This window comes from Nelusetta ayraudi, unplaced genomic scaffold, assembly GCF_046127955.1.
Source record: "Nelusetta ayraudi isolate G7.1 ecotype Tasmania unplaced genomic scaffold, CSIRO-AGI_Nayr_v1 ptg000114l, whole genome shotgun sequence".
Classification (NCBI taxonomy): Eukaryota; Metazoa; Chordata; class Actinopteri; order Tetraodontiformes; family Monacanthidae; genus Nelusetta; species Nelusetta ayraudi.
The window spans coordinates 511,181-529,646 of NW_027466164.1; the positions used below are offsets into that span (position 1 = coordinate 511,181).

At 44.9% G+C, this 18,466-nt stretch overlaps 1 protein-coding gene across 9 annotated transcripts in view; it reads left to right on the top strand.

Moving 5' to 3' along the window:
• dmd (dystrophin) overlaps positions 1-18,466 on the top strand; it is a 281,446-nt gene that overhangs the window by 72,989 nt on the left and 189,991 nt on the right. For all 9 annotated transcript variants that reach the window (XM_076049405.1, XM_076049406.1, XM_076049401.1 and 6 more), the window contains exon 2: positions 10,164-10,225. In XM_076049405.1, coding sequence (XP_075905520.1) covers positions 10,164-10,225 — 62 coding nt within the window. The remainder of the gene's footprint in view (positions 1-10,163; positions 10,226-18,466) is intronic.

Consider the following 18,466-nt stretch of genomic DNA (forward strand, 5'->3'; position numbering starts at 1 on the left):
CCCGCCCAGTAGTTCCAGCAGACACTATTAGCCGGACGGCTGCTTTGATGCCGCGCGCACGCTCCAGGTTGTCTGTTTTCCATCCCCTCTTAATTCTATATTCCCGACTAAGCGCAGAGTTGCGGTGGAGGTGTGCCCCGGTTTCTGGGCGGCTGCCTTCTGCTGTTCAAAGCACCTAGTGAAAGGCATGTCCTGATGCCTGCACAGGCCTCCATCTCTGTTGGAGATGCTGAGATATTTTGTTGTGTGCAGAGAGATCAGTGGAAGAGCTTCGCTTTGAGAGACGCGAAATCCCCATTTTCGCAATTCTTTTTCTCGTGGTTGCAGGTTATTTTCTTCTCGAAACACAACAAAAAAAGTGCAATGGTTTTTTTTTTTGACTCTTAAATGGCAGCTGCAAAGAGAGATGAATGGCTAAATGTCTACCCTTGCAACAGTGGTTGAACATTCTGTTTTGGAGGGAAACAAACTCTAAAAAATAATTTGAGCACTGAATGTACGAGAAAGCCAGGGTGATTTTTTTTCAAAATTAATTTAAAAAAAATGATTCCATCCATCCATCCATTCTGCTTGTTCCTGCACTCATTGTCATGGCCGCCCTGCTGCTTATTAGGTCTTATTATTAGTTTTTTTGGGTTTTTTTTTTTATATAGACTGGTTGTGCAGGCTTACCGGATAATTATCAAAAGGAAAACTCTACCGATCTCCAGAAAACAGCATATTTAGCCTGCCGTCACAACTCTGTCAAAGCTTATAACTTCCTGCTAAAACTGCACCTCCATGTTTGCAAGAGGACCTGCAAAACTGACTGAACTGGTAGAGGCATTTGGGGCACCCGTGTGACAGCGCCTAGGTCAAAGTGCAACCCATAGAAGTAAACATTTGGCTTTTCAGGAGGTGATTCTGTAACCAACTTGATAGTTTAAGTGTATTTAGAGTTAATAAAGCTTGGACCAGATTGATCAGAAGTCACCAGATTCATAAGGAGCCATTACAACGAGCTACAATAAGGAGACAACACAAAGATAGCAGTTGGAGTAGCCACTCATATAATTTGTGATTTCAGCGTATTAATTGAAACGTACAAAACATAAATACCCAGCTTGTAAGAAAATAAAGAAAGACAATAGTGTGCACACTAGAATGGAAAATTGTTCATGGGGCCCCTGGACTCTCACAGTATCTGTGTGTGTGTGTGTGTGTGTGTGTGTGTGTGTGTGTGTGTGGGTGTATGTGAGATGCTGGACTGGCATCAAAGCAGGCTCGCCATCTTCAACAACAGGATTTGTTGTCCGAAATCTTCAGTCCGTTTTCAGGCTCTCACAAAAAAACCTGACCTACAAACAAGGTCACACAATCCTGACTAACCACCCTTTGCTTCAGATGCATCACACAAGGAAAATCAAAAGTCAAAGAATAATTATTAATTAGAATTAGAATTCAGTCAAAATCGGTTGTGCAACATTCGCTCAATCATCATAGCTAGATTAGCTAGAGTCAACATAGCTCTTCAACACGTGCTTGCATTCTCTTGCACCGTAGGCCTATTCGTGCAAGAGAAATGCGCCAACAATTATCTCCAATTAAACTTGCTTTGGCTCAGTCTGGACGTATTCCGTGACGTGCTCGCTCCGAACCATACGCATACAACATAAATGAATAAACAAAAGCACACAAAATTGAGGAAACCACGCTGCCGTTCGCTCTGATTTGTCGCAGCACCAGCGCAAGATGAAACCAACACTCGGGGAGTGAGCAGGCGTAACGCCAGGCGTAACGGACTGCTCACTGCTGCTCGTCGGATTGGAGACGGAAGACGTGTGCAGCGCTCCGGGTGGAAAGTGGTCGACGTAGCTCAGCTCGACTCTTCCGTCCAACCGAACAGTTGCTCCGCTTCCTTTTTCTCCTCCTCCTCGTGCTTGATTGTCACCGTGCTTTCTCTCCTCTCGCTGCGACCAGGAGAGAACAAGCGGAAGTGCCGTGCGGCAGTGCTTCTTATCCGCACCAACGGGCTGCGCCTGCCGTGCGTGCGTTTTTTGATTGGCTGCTGAGAGCTAGATGCCTGACATTGCTGAGGGTTGCATTTAAACGCAGTCGGACATCTAACATAAAAACCAAAACGATAAACCCATTCATTTTACACCTGGTTACAATTGTAAATGTGTGACTCTAATCGTTGTACTTTATTCCCTAAAAGGGCACAAAGCAGCTTCAGTGTACAGTGTCAAAGTTCCCAGTGCAACTCTAGAAGTATCTGGAGCTCGTTCACGACGATTAACCCATCAATTGTGCAGTAAAATAAATGAAATCTTACGCAGGCAGCCAAGAGTCGCCTACTCAGGGAACCTGTGGTAGAGGCCGTCAAAACAGCCGTTTTATTGGCCGCGTCTCCGGCTGGCTGCTGCAGGCGCTGTCCAGAGTGCTGATTCCAGCGCCGCAGCCGCACACTCATCATCATTCCCTCAGCACTGTAGGCCCCCGCTGGCAACGACTGGCATTTACATCAATGATTGGCCTCGTTATCGCCGCGCTTCGTGTCGGACCCGTTCACTTAAGAGACCACCTGCAGATGCGCATTCCACTTAGGTGCAGAAAGGAAATGATGCCTGTGCAAAAAGAAGGGTTTGGTCAAGTTTAATATCAAACCTTTAAAAGACACAACAAAAATATGTAGAACAATGAATATTTTTGGCGGATTAAAAATGACTTCAGTAAGAGAACTTGAGTGACGTGAAAGAAAAAAAATAACAAAAAGTTCAATACCAAGTATGTTCATTCTTAATTGACAGGGATGTCCCAATCCGATCATCTGGATTGGATCAGCATGCCGATTTAGTGTATTTTATTAGATCGTAAATCGGCCAGTCTGCGTTGAAAATCCCCGATCCGATCTTGAAATATATCCACAACGTCATGCATTTGTAGTTTGCAATGTAGAACTAAGAGGCGTGTTTCTGCCCTCCACTAGTCATCACTGCCGTGCTCTGAACGGACGTGACGTACTGAGATCGAAGGTTTCCGACCGGCCACACAACTCCACATTTGTGAACAAAAGATGTGAACAACTATGTTGACCGTGTGGCAATTCTACGAGTTGGGAGACGAATGCAGACCCGCAGCACAATGCAAAGTCTGCAGGCTAAAGTTTTCGCGTGGTGGCAGCAACAGAGCTTCCTGTAACACAACTAATTTGATTTGGTCTCCCAAGAAACACGAAGCAGAATATAAGGACTACAGCGCTGCTACCGAATCAAAAGCTTTGAAGAAAACACAGGTTAGCCGTGTTAGCCTTGAGCTGCTACACTGAGCTGCTATACTGATTTAACTTTATTTTTGCTTTGGTGGTTCACTGTGATTGAAGTTGCTGATTAATTTTATTTACTGAGCAAAGAGTGCAGTCATCACCAAGCTCTGAACACACTTTGAAAATGAATGTACTTACTTGATAGTTTCCATTTACATAATAATTATCTTTTTTTTAATTTTATTTATATATGGTTCATTTTGAGCTGCTACATTGTTTACAAGTTTATTGTGTATCAGTGGTTTACTGTAACTGAAGTTACTGATTCAGTGAAGCTTACATTGTCTCTCCAAAGTCTACATTGTATTTACTGAGCAAAGAGTGAAGTCATCACCAAGCTCTGAAAGCACTTTGAATATTACCGCACTTACTTTATCAGCACAATTTTACATGATTATTTCATTTATATGTTTTTATATAGTATGATCACTGTGTTCTTCAATTTGTAAAATGAACCAAACGGTGAGGAAAAGCAAAGCATGAATTGATCATTGACGCAAACAATCCAATTTATTTTGCAATGCACCAAGAGAAAAGTCTGAATTCAGTGGATTCCGTTTATTCAAGGTAAGAAAAAAGGTCAGATTGGGAAAAAAAAATCAGGAAACTCAGAACCAGCTTGGATCTGCTGAGTGTTGTCTCTTTATGATTTGCTGATTTGACAGTAATGACACACCAAGCTTTAATTTCTTGAAAATAAATGTATGTTTAATTTTTGCCACTGTCTGCTGTGATATGGTACTTTCCTTAAAAAAAAGTATTATTGTACACTGTGGGCCAAATGTACAGACTTACCGCTGAAATTAAAAAAAAAAAAAAAAAGTGTTGAACAAGGGATCTTAAAATCTTCAGTCACCTTGAGACTTCACCAACAAAAGACCAGAGTTTTTAAAATGCCTTTCGAAACGTAATCATGTCTCCTTTAGAGAAAGTACTGTACATGGAGTTCCAACATTCCATAGTTATTCACTGCTGAAAATTCTGTAGAAATCTCTTCCCCAAAAGTGCCCTCCCTTTACAGCTTCCTTATTGTCTTCACCTTCCAACATTTATGAAAGGGGCGGGGCCAATGCCCGCCTTTCCCCTTTCCTTTCATGTAAATTGATAAATTCCGTCGTCAATAGTGTGGTAAACTATCGGTTTCGGCTGTAGCCGTGAAAAAGAAGAGGCCGGGCTGCGCTCTGCGTGAGCCCTGCTAATTCCTCCGAGATGCATGAGCGCATTTTGATGAGTTCATTGCGGCTTGGTGGGTCGGGATATTGACGTCAATGCGCTGCAGCCTCCCATAAACAGGCTTTTCCCTCTCAACCCTGAACGCTTCCCCGAATTCCTCTCCAGGAGCGATCTGGGCCAAGTCTGAAAATTAGCAGGCGACAAATAAAGGCAAAAACAACTAAATTGGGGAAAGGAGTATAAAGTCAAGCGCAAGCATCTGTGTGAAATGCAACAGAGTGAACCAATGTGTCGCAGCAGGAAACAAAGCTTTGATTGAGGAAAATTGTAATTGGATATTTTTGTTAAAAAAAAATAAAATTAAATAAAAAAAAAAATCCACTCATGTTGATTAATTCATGAATGGCTTCATGCTCTTACCTCCACCCCAAACCAGTCTTTCTCCTACACCAGGGGAGGGCAAACATTTTGACTGGTGGGGCCACAGTGGGTTGTAAAATGTGACAGAGAGGGGGCCGGAGCAGCAGCAGATGGATGGAGTGTTTTGGTGAGCCACCTCATAGGAGGAAAAAGTTCTATCATCATTGGATCTGTAGAAAACATGTTGCTTTATTGTCAATTGAAAATGAACCAAAGCAAAGTTGCAACAAAATATGTCTTTTTAAAAACAGCAGAGTATTTAGCTCTTTATTGAAATGACTCTGAAAACACTGAAAAAAAAAAAAATTGCCGATGAAATACGTCGATTTTATTGCTTGGTTGCTATTAATAGAATTTCTTCAAGTTCGGCGGGACGGATTTAAAAAAATCGGGCTGCAGTTTGCCCGCGCCTGTCCTGACCTCTGACCCAATCAGACACGACTGGGGACGGCTCTTTGCTGATCTCTGTTGCTTGAAATGACAATAATAATAATAATAATAATAATAATAATAATAATGAAAAAAAAAAACTTCAGCAAAACAACTTGTTTGTGACCACAAGCGACTCAAACTGAGCGAAGAGCGTTTGATAAATACTGCATGATCCTCGGCTGTCACACATACTTTCCCCAAAAGCAAAGCTGTCTGAGATCCCATCTGCTCGTCCGTCAATCACGCCGTGTCCTCCAGGTTTGTTGTCCTCTGCCCCCTCGTGGCCCCCCCGCCCCCCCCCCCGTCTCCATCTATCTTTGCCCTGCTTCTCTTTAGTTTCTTCCTTCGGATGTCTTTTTTTTTTTTTTGTAGCAGTTGCTTTCCTGAAATTTTACTTTGTGTTCCTTTTTCATCCCTCCTCTCTCCACGAAAACTCAGCTTGGTCCTTTTATGTGCGTGTTCCTCCAGTGGAGCGCACGTAGTTGCCTTGTGTGCGTGTGCGTGTGTGTCCATGCATAACTTCTGTGTGTGTGTGTGTGTGTGTGTGTGTGTGTGTGTGTGTGTTTGAAGCTGCTGCAGGTTTCAGTAGTAGCTGCTTTAAGCGGACTATCGATCGAGCCCTCAGTCCGCATGTCTCTCCGTCCTCCCTACTAATTCTCGCACACTCACTCATTCGGCCCGACAACACACACACACACACACGCTACACACACACACACACACACATTCATTTCCCATTCTTTAATGCAGCCCAGCCTCACCCACGACCCCCCCCCCCCCACACACACACACACACACACACTGCTTTCATTCATATAATCGGCCCTGGACTTGAGAGCTCGTTCTTAAAGGTCCAGTGTGTAACACTTGGCTTGATTTCTGACTGTTGTGTTGGTAAAAGCTTAACATACTGCCCATAAATACATTAATACAATTGTATAGTACAATAAAAGTCATTTGGTTTTACTGAAGAATTTTACCCACTGGACCTCGGCTCGAGCCGATGTTCTAAACTCACAATTCCACACAGCAGCAGTGCTCGCTGCATCTGTTTGTTTCGCCACTCACTGGTGTAACTCCATTCTTAATACTACTTCGTTCGGGAAGAGGCGGGAAAGGAAAATAGCTGCGAGTAACGGCAGCCAAAATAGCCTGGGAAAAAAGCGCTCCCTCTGACAGCTCCGTCTTGCTACCCGGTGCAGATGAATCGTTATCACACCCGGCAGCCTCGTTGATGTCCGAGCACAAAGAGGTCTCGCCTCTGTTTCTCTCATTGGGTTTCATTATTCCTGCTGGAAGACGCGCCGCACTTCACCACTTGCTTTTCTTGTTTTGGGGTGTTTGTTTTTCTTTATATTGTACCAAGTAGATACATAGGTGTCAAACTCTGGCCCGCGGCCTAAATTTGGCCGTCAGTGTAATTATATTTGGCCCGCAAGGCAATACAAAATCACTGCCAGAGCTGCTGGCCCGCTGCTATTATACGGCACATGTAGCGCTAATTCTACAAATCCCAGAATGCTCTGCTGGTATTTTGGCAGACTACTGACTTAAACAGACTATAAGTAAGGTTTTCTTGATGCACTTTTTCTTGCTACTCCAAGGCTTGAATGGTTGCACGTTCATTGAAGGATATTAAGTTATTAGTTCATCGGTCTATTGTTGCTATTTTGTATTTCAATGTGTTATCAGCTCATGGTAAAGAGGTTACTGTTGAAATTTAAATCGGAAGGCTGCAAATAAAAGTGCCGCTGCCTGTTTTGATCGGACGGCGCTGTGAAATTCCTCGTGGGGATTCTCATTGGGCAAGGCAGACGCAGGTCGAGGGAGGTGCGGATGGACTTGCTTCGTTTTCACATAAACGTTGCCGCCCGACTTTTGTTCGCCGGCGAGCGAGTTAGCATATTTTACTTATTTAGCGTTGAGTTTGCACCGTGTGCTTCCTGTTCATTTGGAAGCTTCTGTGCTAGCGTTGTATTTCCTGTATTCGTTTTTTTTAGATTTTATTTTTTTTTTAAATAGCCGATTCATGATGCATTATTTACCAGTTTGGGCTTTTATCCAATTAGAATATTTTACTTTACACTCGCTGACCCCCGTGCTTGGGGAGAGCCGGTGCTCAGTTTGTCCATTTGACACTTAACTTAAGTTGGAAAGCGATGACAATTGACATTGCTTGGCTAATGGAAGATAAAATTGCGGCCGTCACTTTGGCGCAGCTAAGAGCTGCAGCCCAGCGATTCTCACGTTTGGCCCATTCACCACTGGTTGATTTTATGCACCGGGAAACTTAGACACATCCTGAGTGCACTTTTTTTTTTTTGACACACGCACACACACACACACACACACACACAGACTTGCATCTGCACCCTGAACACACTGCACTTAAACTCTTTTTTCTGGCAGCGTCTACATTATGGGACTACAGCTGCACAAACACTCTCGCTCCCCCTCTCTATATCTGCTTCCCCCTCCCCTCTCACTCTCTGACTCACTCTCTCACACACGCACGTACATGGAGTACGCGGATGCAGACAGATTACCTGCTTGAGACAAAATTGTTTGCTGCACCCTTCTGTTCCATTCATGCTCCAGTGCTCAGTCTGCCATTATCGTGCATTGGTTGTGCGTCCATATCCGTGCGCGCGTGCATGTGTGTGTGTGTGTGTTTGTGGGGGGGGGTGGGGGGGGGTCCAGCATTTCCCCCAAAGTGCACTGCTCAGTGAGGGACCTTTTAATTAAGGAAGAAGTTTCATTATCAGCTCCATTAGTCAATGCTTGGCCGGTGTCAATGCACACACACGCACACACGCACGCACACACACACACACACTGCAAGTGTGAAAGACTACTGTTAGCTGTTGGGGTATAATATGTAACCTGATGTTCTGCTTCAGCGTCATTTATTATCCGGAGTAATGAGAAGTGGCCCCATCTCCAGTTCAATGAGAAAGGAGGGCGAGAGGCGTCATTATGAGCCATCTTGGATGTCACTGTTTTTGTATTGCGTGTCACAGGCCACCACGCCACTCCAGTTCAGTCTGCAAGAACTGCGTAGTTCCACGGAGGTGACGATGTCGATTTGCCAAAAAATTGACTTTCGCGCTCCCTTGAGAGGGAAATGGTTTCAGCAAGGGCCACGTCCGGTGTTCAAATCATTTTTAAATTTATTCCGAGAGGAACCCGGTTGGCCTTTGTGACACGATCAACAAGTGGAAACAGGAGACGCTTCAAATGAGTAAATTAGCAAGATTAGCCAGGGCACTGTCGGGTGGGCGTCCTTTAAAAACGGCAAGGTGGCAGCTAGCTAAGATCCTTGCTCTGTGTATATTCTTATATACAGTACGTAAGAGCTGTTCTAAGTGTCGGAAAAACCAAATTACTCGTATACACCTTTATTCATACATTTGCGGGCGGTATGTTGAGCTTTGACCAATATAAAAATCACTTATCAGGCCAAATTTTTACGCACTGCACCTTTAAACAAAACCTCTCAAACTTCCTCCACGTTTCTGCTGCCACCTCTCCTGCGCTCGGTGCTCAAATCGTGGGAATCGTGAAAGAAGCAAAGAAGCTTTGCGGGCTCGTGGCTGAAAGGTTCCGTCGGAGGCTCGAACTCGAATTTCGAGCGTGCCGCCTTATCGCAACAATCCAGCTCACAGATCATTTTCATTTTGGTAGATTGCCACGTGACTCGATGATGAGCGGCACGAGATTGAGACATCGCTTGCTCTGAATTTTTCTTTTCTCACTCGCTGGTGTCAAGACAACTGACTTCCCACCAATAGTTTTCAGTGCCCCAACGTGTAAATTCAAGAGCTGTGGCGTCAATGTGTGCGAAGGTGCGTTGAGGTCTCCGAGCGAGGTCTCAAGTCCACGTCTCAGATTGTTACAAGGTCTTTGGGCTAAAGCGTTGGCAAAGTCCTTGAATCCCTTGAACGCCAGCGAGGCAAAGTTTGCTGCTTTCACTGAAAGGTGGGAGATTTCAAGGGTTTTCCTGACTTCCTGCGCCCTGTTTCTCTTTGCATTTTTACCACGGGCCATCTCTGCTCGGAAACGCCGTCACACAACGGTTGTCATTATCAAGTCACAGAGAATCACAGCCCTTTGGATCAGGATACAGAATCTGAGAATCTTGTACCTCATGTTACGACATCAACATTTGTGTTCTTTCGCCGTAGCTTCCGGTACGACGCGGGAACTCCTGAAAGCCTTTTGAAAACGTTTAATTGAATGATTCTGGATTTGGAAAATTGGATCCAGTTCTAGTAGATTGATGGAAGAGGAATGAAGACACACTCAGGAATCAGGAAGTGACCTGCGGGCTTGACGAGGCAGTGTCGTCTCCCCTCACTTGGTTGTCCTGCTTCTGGTCCGGCTGATGAGGGGTTCGAATGGCGCGCCCCCCCCCCCCCCGATGGCTCCCATCAAACTAATGTTTTGCCAATTGTCATTTCCTGAACCCCGCGCTGTCCGCCGCGACTGAAGACGCGCTGATTGATGCGATGAGGAAGCAATTAGCCGCGAGCGAGATTAGAAGAGCCTCTCTCTTCACGCTGAGCACCACTTTTCATTTTTTTTTTCTTAATTGAAGGAGAAGGAGAGGGAGCGAGAGAGAGAGAGCGAGAGGTTGCCGCGGGACGATACTGAGACATGAGCGTGCAACGCGTGCTGGTACCCATCAAAGTGAAACCCGTTGCCCTTTTCATGTTCCGTTTGATCCGCGGCTGTACTTCCCGCATGACCTGTGATCTGGCGTTGCCTCATCCACGCGTACTGCGTACCTTCCTCTTTTCCTGACTGTTTTTTTTTTTGTCTTTCGTCCCCGCAGATGAAAGAGAAGATGTTCAGAAGAAGACTTTCACGAAATGGGTGAACTCACAGCTCACTAAGGTAAGGTCGCTCCTCTGACAACTCTCTTCCTCCTGGTTGCAGAGACGCTGTTGTTGTTGTTGACCAAGTCACCATTATCTTGTGAATAGGCATGGCTGTAAACAATAAGAAAAAGTGCCTCGTCATAATCGTTGAGTGTGTGTGAAGATGGACGGAGCTTCCAGTTTCGAAAAGGAGGCCATAAAACCTGCATTTTATTTCTCGGCCTGCAGGGGCCGCCAAAAACCTAAAGCACCAAATTGGTTTACATTTTTTTTGTTGGTCAAATACATATGTATGTATACATATATATACATATATGTATAAATATATTTGTATATATATATATATATATATATATATATGTATATATATATATATATATACATATATATATATATATATGTATATATATATATATATATATATATGTATATATATATATATATATACATATATATATATATATATATATATATATATATATACATATATATATATATACATATATATATATATACATATATATATATATGTATACATACACGTACATGTATGTATATATATATATATGTACACAAACAACTTGATATATATATATACATATATATATACATATATATATATATATAGATATATATATATATATGTATATATATGTGTGTGTGTGTGTGTGTGTGTGTGTATCCAATCATTGCTCTCCTGCGGCCCCACCCACACATCCAAATATGGACTCACCTGGTTCCAGATTGGAACCTCAAGACGGTGGCGAACATGAAACCAATAACTGCTCTTCAAAACAGATGTTTGCGAACCGATGGATGATGTCACGATGACTCCGCCCAATCTTTACGTCTTTGCAATGCAGTCAATGGACACGTCACGATGTCTACCGCATAAACAGAAAGACCAACCTGAAAAGGCACCGCTGCTCTCGGCCCAGAGGACTGCCGATCCGTGGCTTGCTCTTGCCACGCGGGATTGTGTTATTTGTAACTCGGCACTCGACTGAGGACCCGGTTGAGTAACGAGGAATCTGATGCGTTTTCAGCAGATTGTGATCTCGTTGGAAAGCGGTGCGTGCCGCCGCTGTTCCTTTTGGCGGCGCAATGAAACGGGATAAGCCGATAAGGCCGAGTTTGTTTGTATTATTTAGAGAATAAACCGGCTGCTTTATTTGCTTTTCCCTTGTTCCCGACGTCCCGTCCCATCGCCATGTGTTTGGTGATGTAATTCCTTCGCCGCTCAAAATCAGCTTCGCTTGACAGTCGACAGCGGAAAACAACGAAAGTCCTCGCCATGGTGCCAAACAACTTGACTATTGGACTTTTTGCTTTGTCACGCGTTCAAATCATTTCTCCGTGTTTTGGAGAACGAGGAACAGTTGCTTCCTTTCCCGCGGTGAACCTTGAGTGGATCTTCAGCAAATACTTTTCTCACGAGTACTCAGTAAAGTGAATTAAACCAGATGATGGTAAATACAGATTTAACTTTTTTTTTTTGTCTGGGGAACAAAAGCGTAGCCGTTTGAAAAGTTGGAGGACCGCGTTGCCTGGATCTCCGAGACGCCGGCGTCTTTTGAATCTCAACACAAAAGAAGAGGGAACTGCTCGTATTCACAGATGCAATCTGGCTTCCTCTCAACGTTCACGCTTCAAGGAGGCAAAGTGTACGTATGTGTTTTGAAACGGGCCGAGTCCTTCGCCACCTCCCATTTAAGGTTGTTTCTGTGTTGTCGGGGGAGAAAGAAAAAAAAACATCTCTGGAAAGCCTCTTTTGCTTTGCTTAGCACATGCACGCACGCACGCGCACACACACACACACACACAGACGCACGCGTTGATGCTTAATTGTTATCTGATGCACTTTACCGTCCTGTAAGTCAGTTAGTGACCCCCCACCACCTCATCCCAGCAGCCCGTGGGGGCCGTATCCCTGTTTGGAATGGAATTCTAATTAAGTTTCCGTGTTTATGGACGCGTGCGCTCGTTTGTGTGTGCGCGCCAACACATCACTTCTTTTCCCATTTTCAAAGTTGATTACAGAGTGCAGAGGTGTGCCGTTGCCACGGTGACCAAGACTTAAGTGCTGCCGTCCTCGTTCTCTTCCTCTTCCTCTCCTCCCATCCCTTACGTGGCTTCCACCTCCTCTATGTTGCTTTTTGCTTTGCGTCGCCTTCCTCCCATTTACTTTTCTTGCATTCCATTCTTAATTTCCCTTTTCTTCTTTTTCTCTGCTTTCCTTTACTTGCCTGCCCATCTTCTTCCTTTGAATGTTCCATTTCCCCCGTAACTTTGCACTTCCTCTTCTATTCATTTCCTTTTCGCCCCTTTTCTTTAACTTCTTGTTTTTTTTCTTTTCTTTTCTTTCCCCTCACAATGCTTTGCTTTTCAGTCCTTTGTGTCTTCATCTCACTTCTGTTTCATTTCCTTCTCTCTGTCTTTTTCCCCCAATCCTGACTCGCTCGCTCTCGTTTTGTCGTCTCTCTACCGTCTACCTCTCTACCGTCTTTCCTCTCTCTTTTTTTCTTCAACTTCTCTTTCATCCCATTGCTTTCCGTCCCCCCCCTTGCGCCTGCACTCCATCTCATTTTGTTTCCCTCTTTCCTCTTTGCTCGCTTATTTCCTAATCTCTCTTCCCAGGTCTTGTGTTTCCCTTCCCTGCCTCCCACTTCCTGCTTTAGCCTTTAACATGCTTATTCCTCCTCTTCTCCCGACCGTCCATATCCACCCTAAGCATGACAGGAAAAAAACAAAAAAACAAAAAAACAAAACAAAACTGGAAAATAAATAGAGACAGGGGTTGAGGACATGTGAGCGCATCACCAAAGGAGCCAACGAGCCGAGGATCGGAAAACTAAAAAAAAAGGTTCGGGCCAAGGCAGGTGAGGGAAGTTGTGCGACCGCGGAAGGAGACGGCGCCCCGGTGAGAGCGAGCGGGGGGGAATGTGCGAGGAAGAGCGCCTGCGAGAGATGTGAGGCGGCGGCTGCTGTGCCATTGTGCATGATTTTCGAGTGATCTGCTACTCAGAAGCGTGAAAAGAGCCACTTCAGGAATACATAGCGACCTGTCAGCCCGGCAGGGAGCCCAGCGCCCTCTGCTCGCCGCTCAGGAACCCGATCTCATGTCAGCGATCAGGGACTCTGGGAAGTGGAAACTGGAAAATGCGACTCGACAAACTGACTCGCAGTCGCGCTTTGAGACGGTCCCCGTCAAAAACTGCGGATCGGCTTCTTGCTGGTGCCCGCGGCGCCTTCTGTTCAGCCAGCCATTTGTCAATTTTTCAAAAAGACTTTTTCAAGTAAATTCATGCGGAAGACCAAGTTAGCTCAGTCGGTTTGTAACACACTATTAAGCATTGAACAATTGTGATCAACAGTGATCCTGCTTAAAGGTAAAGCGTGTGAAATTTTTAAGGAGGCCCAGCTGACAGCGTATTTCGTATTTACGGCACTGTCAGGTGAGCTTCCTGAAAAAATGTCGGCTAACTGGGAGGAAGACCCTTATTGCTCTATGTATATATTCTTCTTATATATATATATATATATATATATATATATATATATATATATATATATATATATATGAGAACTGTTCTAAGGGTAGGAAAACCAAATGAATTTAGTTGTACTGTGAGTATACACTTTTACTCATGTATTTATGGGCGGTATGTTAAGTTTTACCGATATAAAAATAATAAATCAAGCCAAATCTTTCACACTGGACCGTTAAACCTCGAACATTAGACAAGTCACCTACCAGAAGGCTCTTTTTAGGGAGTTTAGGGATGTTGATCTGCAATCTTTTATTTTGACATTGTCCGTCAAGGGCACCAGCCCCCACTGCAAGAGAGGAGATCAGCCGTGAAGACGGTGGGCCAGAGTGCGATTAAGGTCCCCGCTCGGCGAGGGGTCAGGCGTTCTGGCGAGGATTAAACGCACGTCACATTGAATTATTTTCCTTTTTCCACCTCTTGTCACCTCACACATCCACCAATCGCTGGCAGCCAGCGATTCAATTCCCATCAGCCCCCTGGTCGAGGGCCGCTGATCTTATGGGGTGCCTGAATGAGTCCTTGCATGGACGATCCTCTGCGCCCAGCAGCCAATGGGGTGAGAGGTATGAACGGGAGGAGCCGTAGATGTCAAATTTACTAGCTATTTGCTTTCCCGCATCGCCGCTCCTTAGCGTTGATGCTAAATTCTGAGGCGTCACCGTGTCAATGGTCCTTTAATCGCCACTTTTTCCATCATCTACCCTTTACTAAGCTTTCTATTGGTGAATTGCAACCAGATGGTGAACTCGGCAAAGGCAACATTTTGTCCGCCATAAAACGTGCACTGCAACGTTAATGCCTGATTAAAATGTGACGGAGTGGCCGGGAGCATGTTACCTAGCTAGCTGGCAGATACCTGCGCTATTGCACATCATTATTGCACTAGCGCTACATTGCACAATATGCTCTTCATCGGTGCGTGTCAAGTGAAGTCAAAACTTTTACGTATTTACAACGCGAGAACACAAATCTGGAGATGACCGATCACGTCAAAATGAGAGCGGAAATGCTGGCGGAGCTGCAGGAGGCCGACTGCCGACTGCCGTCTCTCCTCTCCACTCTGAGTCACAAGGAAGAGGCAGACTTTTAAAGGTTACCGTCAAGCCCCAGGTTGGAGAGGTTTGGAGTGTTTCAAGACAGATTTCGGATCGACAGCCGTTGCTCATCGCCCAGAGCAGTTCTCTTTAAAGGCGTCCGTCATATTGCCTTTGAAACTAGAAGCGTTAAACCGTCACTTACCTGTCTGCGGATTTGCTTGTGAACTTCTTCTTCTTTTCCTTCTCCTCCTTCTCCTCCTCCTCCTCCTCTTCCTTCTTCTTCTTCTTCTTCTCCTTCTTCTTCTCTTCTTCTCGTCTTGCCGTGGCATGAGTGGCATGAGTCAGTTTAATTTATGGAAATCCCTCCAACGGTAGTTGGGTTCATTAAGCTGACGACTTTATTAAATTCAGCACATTGTCCGTGAAAAGAAAGCAAAGCGGCACGGTTACTCGTTCTGCATCTATTGCGGGGCGACGCACCCGCAGACTGAAAGGTCCCAAAACCTCTTTGTTAAAACTCCCCATTATGAGTCGTGGTGATGATGTGCACAAAAATACACCTCCGTAGGCTGTTCGCTCCGAAAGACCTATTTCAGGTACAAGTTCGGTCCCAAAAAGAATTGTTATTCACGATTATCTTCGGCTTTTATTTGACATGTGTGTTGTGCAGGCTGCTTTGCTGTTTAATTGCCCCACTTTGCTTCTGTACTATTTTTCAGCAGGACTCAACTTCAACCCCCTGAGGGCTTTTATTGGGAAAACTATCCCCAGTGTGAACAATTTTGAGTCTTAATTGGCGTTCAACTTTTTCAAACTCTCTAGATATTGTTCACACGGGTTATGTTTGAGTCTCTCTCTTTTTTTTTTCTTCTGCTGGCCTTGTTATAAAATTGATTTATACCTCACTTATTTGTATTTTTCCCTTTGTCCCCTCAGCCAGACTTTGCCAATGAAATGCTCTGAAATTCCATCCAGCCGGGTTTTGTGTACGGCCGAACTGCGCTCGAAATGCGGTTGAAGCCGTTCAATCTCTGACCCTGCGGCGGAGGAGAAGAGGGTGCTCCAGTGCGGGGGGGACGCAACCTTCAATAAATTCTGAGGACCTTTCAACGAGAAGACAAAATATTGCATGTGTTTGTCCCGTCCTCTAAAAAGGAGCCCTTTTCCTTCACTCATCAAATGAATTCTCGCCCCTTGAGGAAAAGCTCCTCAATTTAGTCACACACACACACACACACACACAAAATGTGCACTCAAACAAAAGGAAGGCAACCGTAATTTTGCACTCTGTGTATAACAACCTTTTCCCATTCGGGCTTGGCAACAGAGTCATTCGGGCTGAAAAAAAAAATGTGTTCGAGGAGATTTAACCGTCTGCGTCGAGGAGGAATCTGCTTCCTTCAAACGTGTTGTGACACAATACTGTGGGTGGGTTTTGGGTGGACGGCGCACTGGAGGGTTTGATTAGCATCATGGGAAGCTTAGCCTCAACAGTCACGAGCCACCAGGGTGAAATTAACCAACAGTAGCCACATATTTTATGCCCTTGCAGCTCATTTGACGTTTCTTTTTATAGTCTCGCGGAACTGAAGTCACGATTCCTTTACCCCCCCCCCTCCGCTTTGAACTTCTTCTGTTTTGCTTGTTCTTTCCCTCGGCCAAGCTGAGCCCACTCGACCTCTCTGTGTGCATGGGTTTGCATCGCCATCATCATCATCATCATCATCATCATCATCATCATCATCATCATCATCATCATCATCATCCGCTCTGGTGATCCACGCCCACAGAGACCGCTCAGCGGAGGGAAAACACGCTGGCCGGCCTCTGTGATTTACGAGAATCCGTCAGGACGTTTTAAATCTAAATGCTAATAGGAGTTGAACAGCATGTAATGGGGGTTGAGCTTTGAGTGCAAGTCATGTCAGCGGTGTTGTTGGGATTTTGGACTTGAGCTCAGTCATTTTACTGTTCCGTAACAAAGGCGAAACTCTTCAGATAGTGGCTGGATGACAATGGATGGAAAAAATAAAATGTCACAGCTGCGATCGTGTCATGGTTTTAAGTCACGGATTGGATGAAGGGATTTGGATCCAGGATAGCGGTGGAGGTGGTTCGACCGAACGTCATTGGCAACAAGCAGAAGAAGGCCGAAGGTTTTTATCGTAATGATGCTCCTCTAAGACGGGCCTGGGCAAAGTAAGGCTCCGTATCCGTATTTTACACAGGACGTAAATGAGCTTTTAACACGTTTTCCCGCCGACCACTGTCTGTATTGAACTGCTGAGAGTGATCCACGCAGGTCATGGATCGGCCTTGATCCGTTGGCACCGCTACGCCTATGTTCCCACGTGCGGCTACAGTATGTCCGGCTGATTATCTCTTGCAGTAAATCCAGGTGCTCAATGAACAATGCTCTTTTTCACTTATGCGCCGGCCCTGGTGCCCGTCCCCAGTGGGCGAATCTGCATTTCAAATGATGATCGAAAACATTAACACGAGATCCAAACTCATCATGTCTGCGTATCACCAGATTCAATTAATCAATTAAGTCAAGCTGCTGCGCCTGGGGTGGAAACGTGCGCGGCGCAGTCCCGGACCTCGTGGGCATTGCTTCGGGTGATTCAATTAATGTTTTCCTCATTACAGATCCGTTATTTTAACCGTCTCCTAATGAGGGGGCGGCCCATCCTGCGCAGTGAAGTAATTATTGGTATTGTTGCCCGTATGCACTCAGAGGCTGTTTAGATGACATTGGATGTTGTCCATTAGGCAAGGATCCCCTGTCACTGCTGGTTTAATTATGGAAAAAAAAAAAAAACTATGCAACTATATATATGATAATGTAAGTATAACCTTGTTGTGTATTTCACCTTGAGGCGTTCTTGTTGGTCAGTTGAGCGCACGATTGTTTCCCCACGCCCCAGAAGTTTTCACACACAGGTTTTGTAGGAATTGCTTCTCAATTTGAGCTTTCGGAATGTTTGCTAACGCTCAACACGGGTTCCGCTGTTGTGTTTCACAGTGTTCCATCACAACAGAATGGAAATTTCTTCTGCATCCTTTTACTGTTACACTTTTTCTTGTTTTTGTTTCAGATGGTTCTGTCACGCTCACATGTGGGTTTTTTTTTTTTTTTTTTCACATTTTCACTATTTTTCACCTTTCAAAGCAATGACAATAATAGATCCATTAATTCAATGAGTAATCGATAGCTGCAGCTCCAGTACAAACCAACTGGTATTCAACTACGTCTGAAAGTAGCTCGTTCTGTCGACAACCCCCTGTGCGACGCGCGAATGAGAAGGTAATCATCACATGGGAAGGACCCGTTTTAACCGCCACAAAGCACCATTAACCGCCAGTCACCTTCTTTGTGTTGAAATCGGCTCCAAATGAGACACGGGAGCAAAGCATACGAGAACCTCTGGGTAGGTTCTCTGCCTGTTTGTTTTTTTTAGAGTGAATGACAAATGGTTGTGCATGGAATCTGTCAAAAGTCACTTTATCTGCAGAACATGCTCACGGAGTCGATGGGCGTCTGGATGCGCCGAATTGCGATCTGGAAGGACGTGCGGCAGACAAACGCCGCTCTGAGTCATGGAAACGACTTCGCTTCATCCTTGACTTGAGGATCGCTGTGAACGCGTGTGGGGTTTTTTTTTTGTT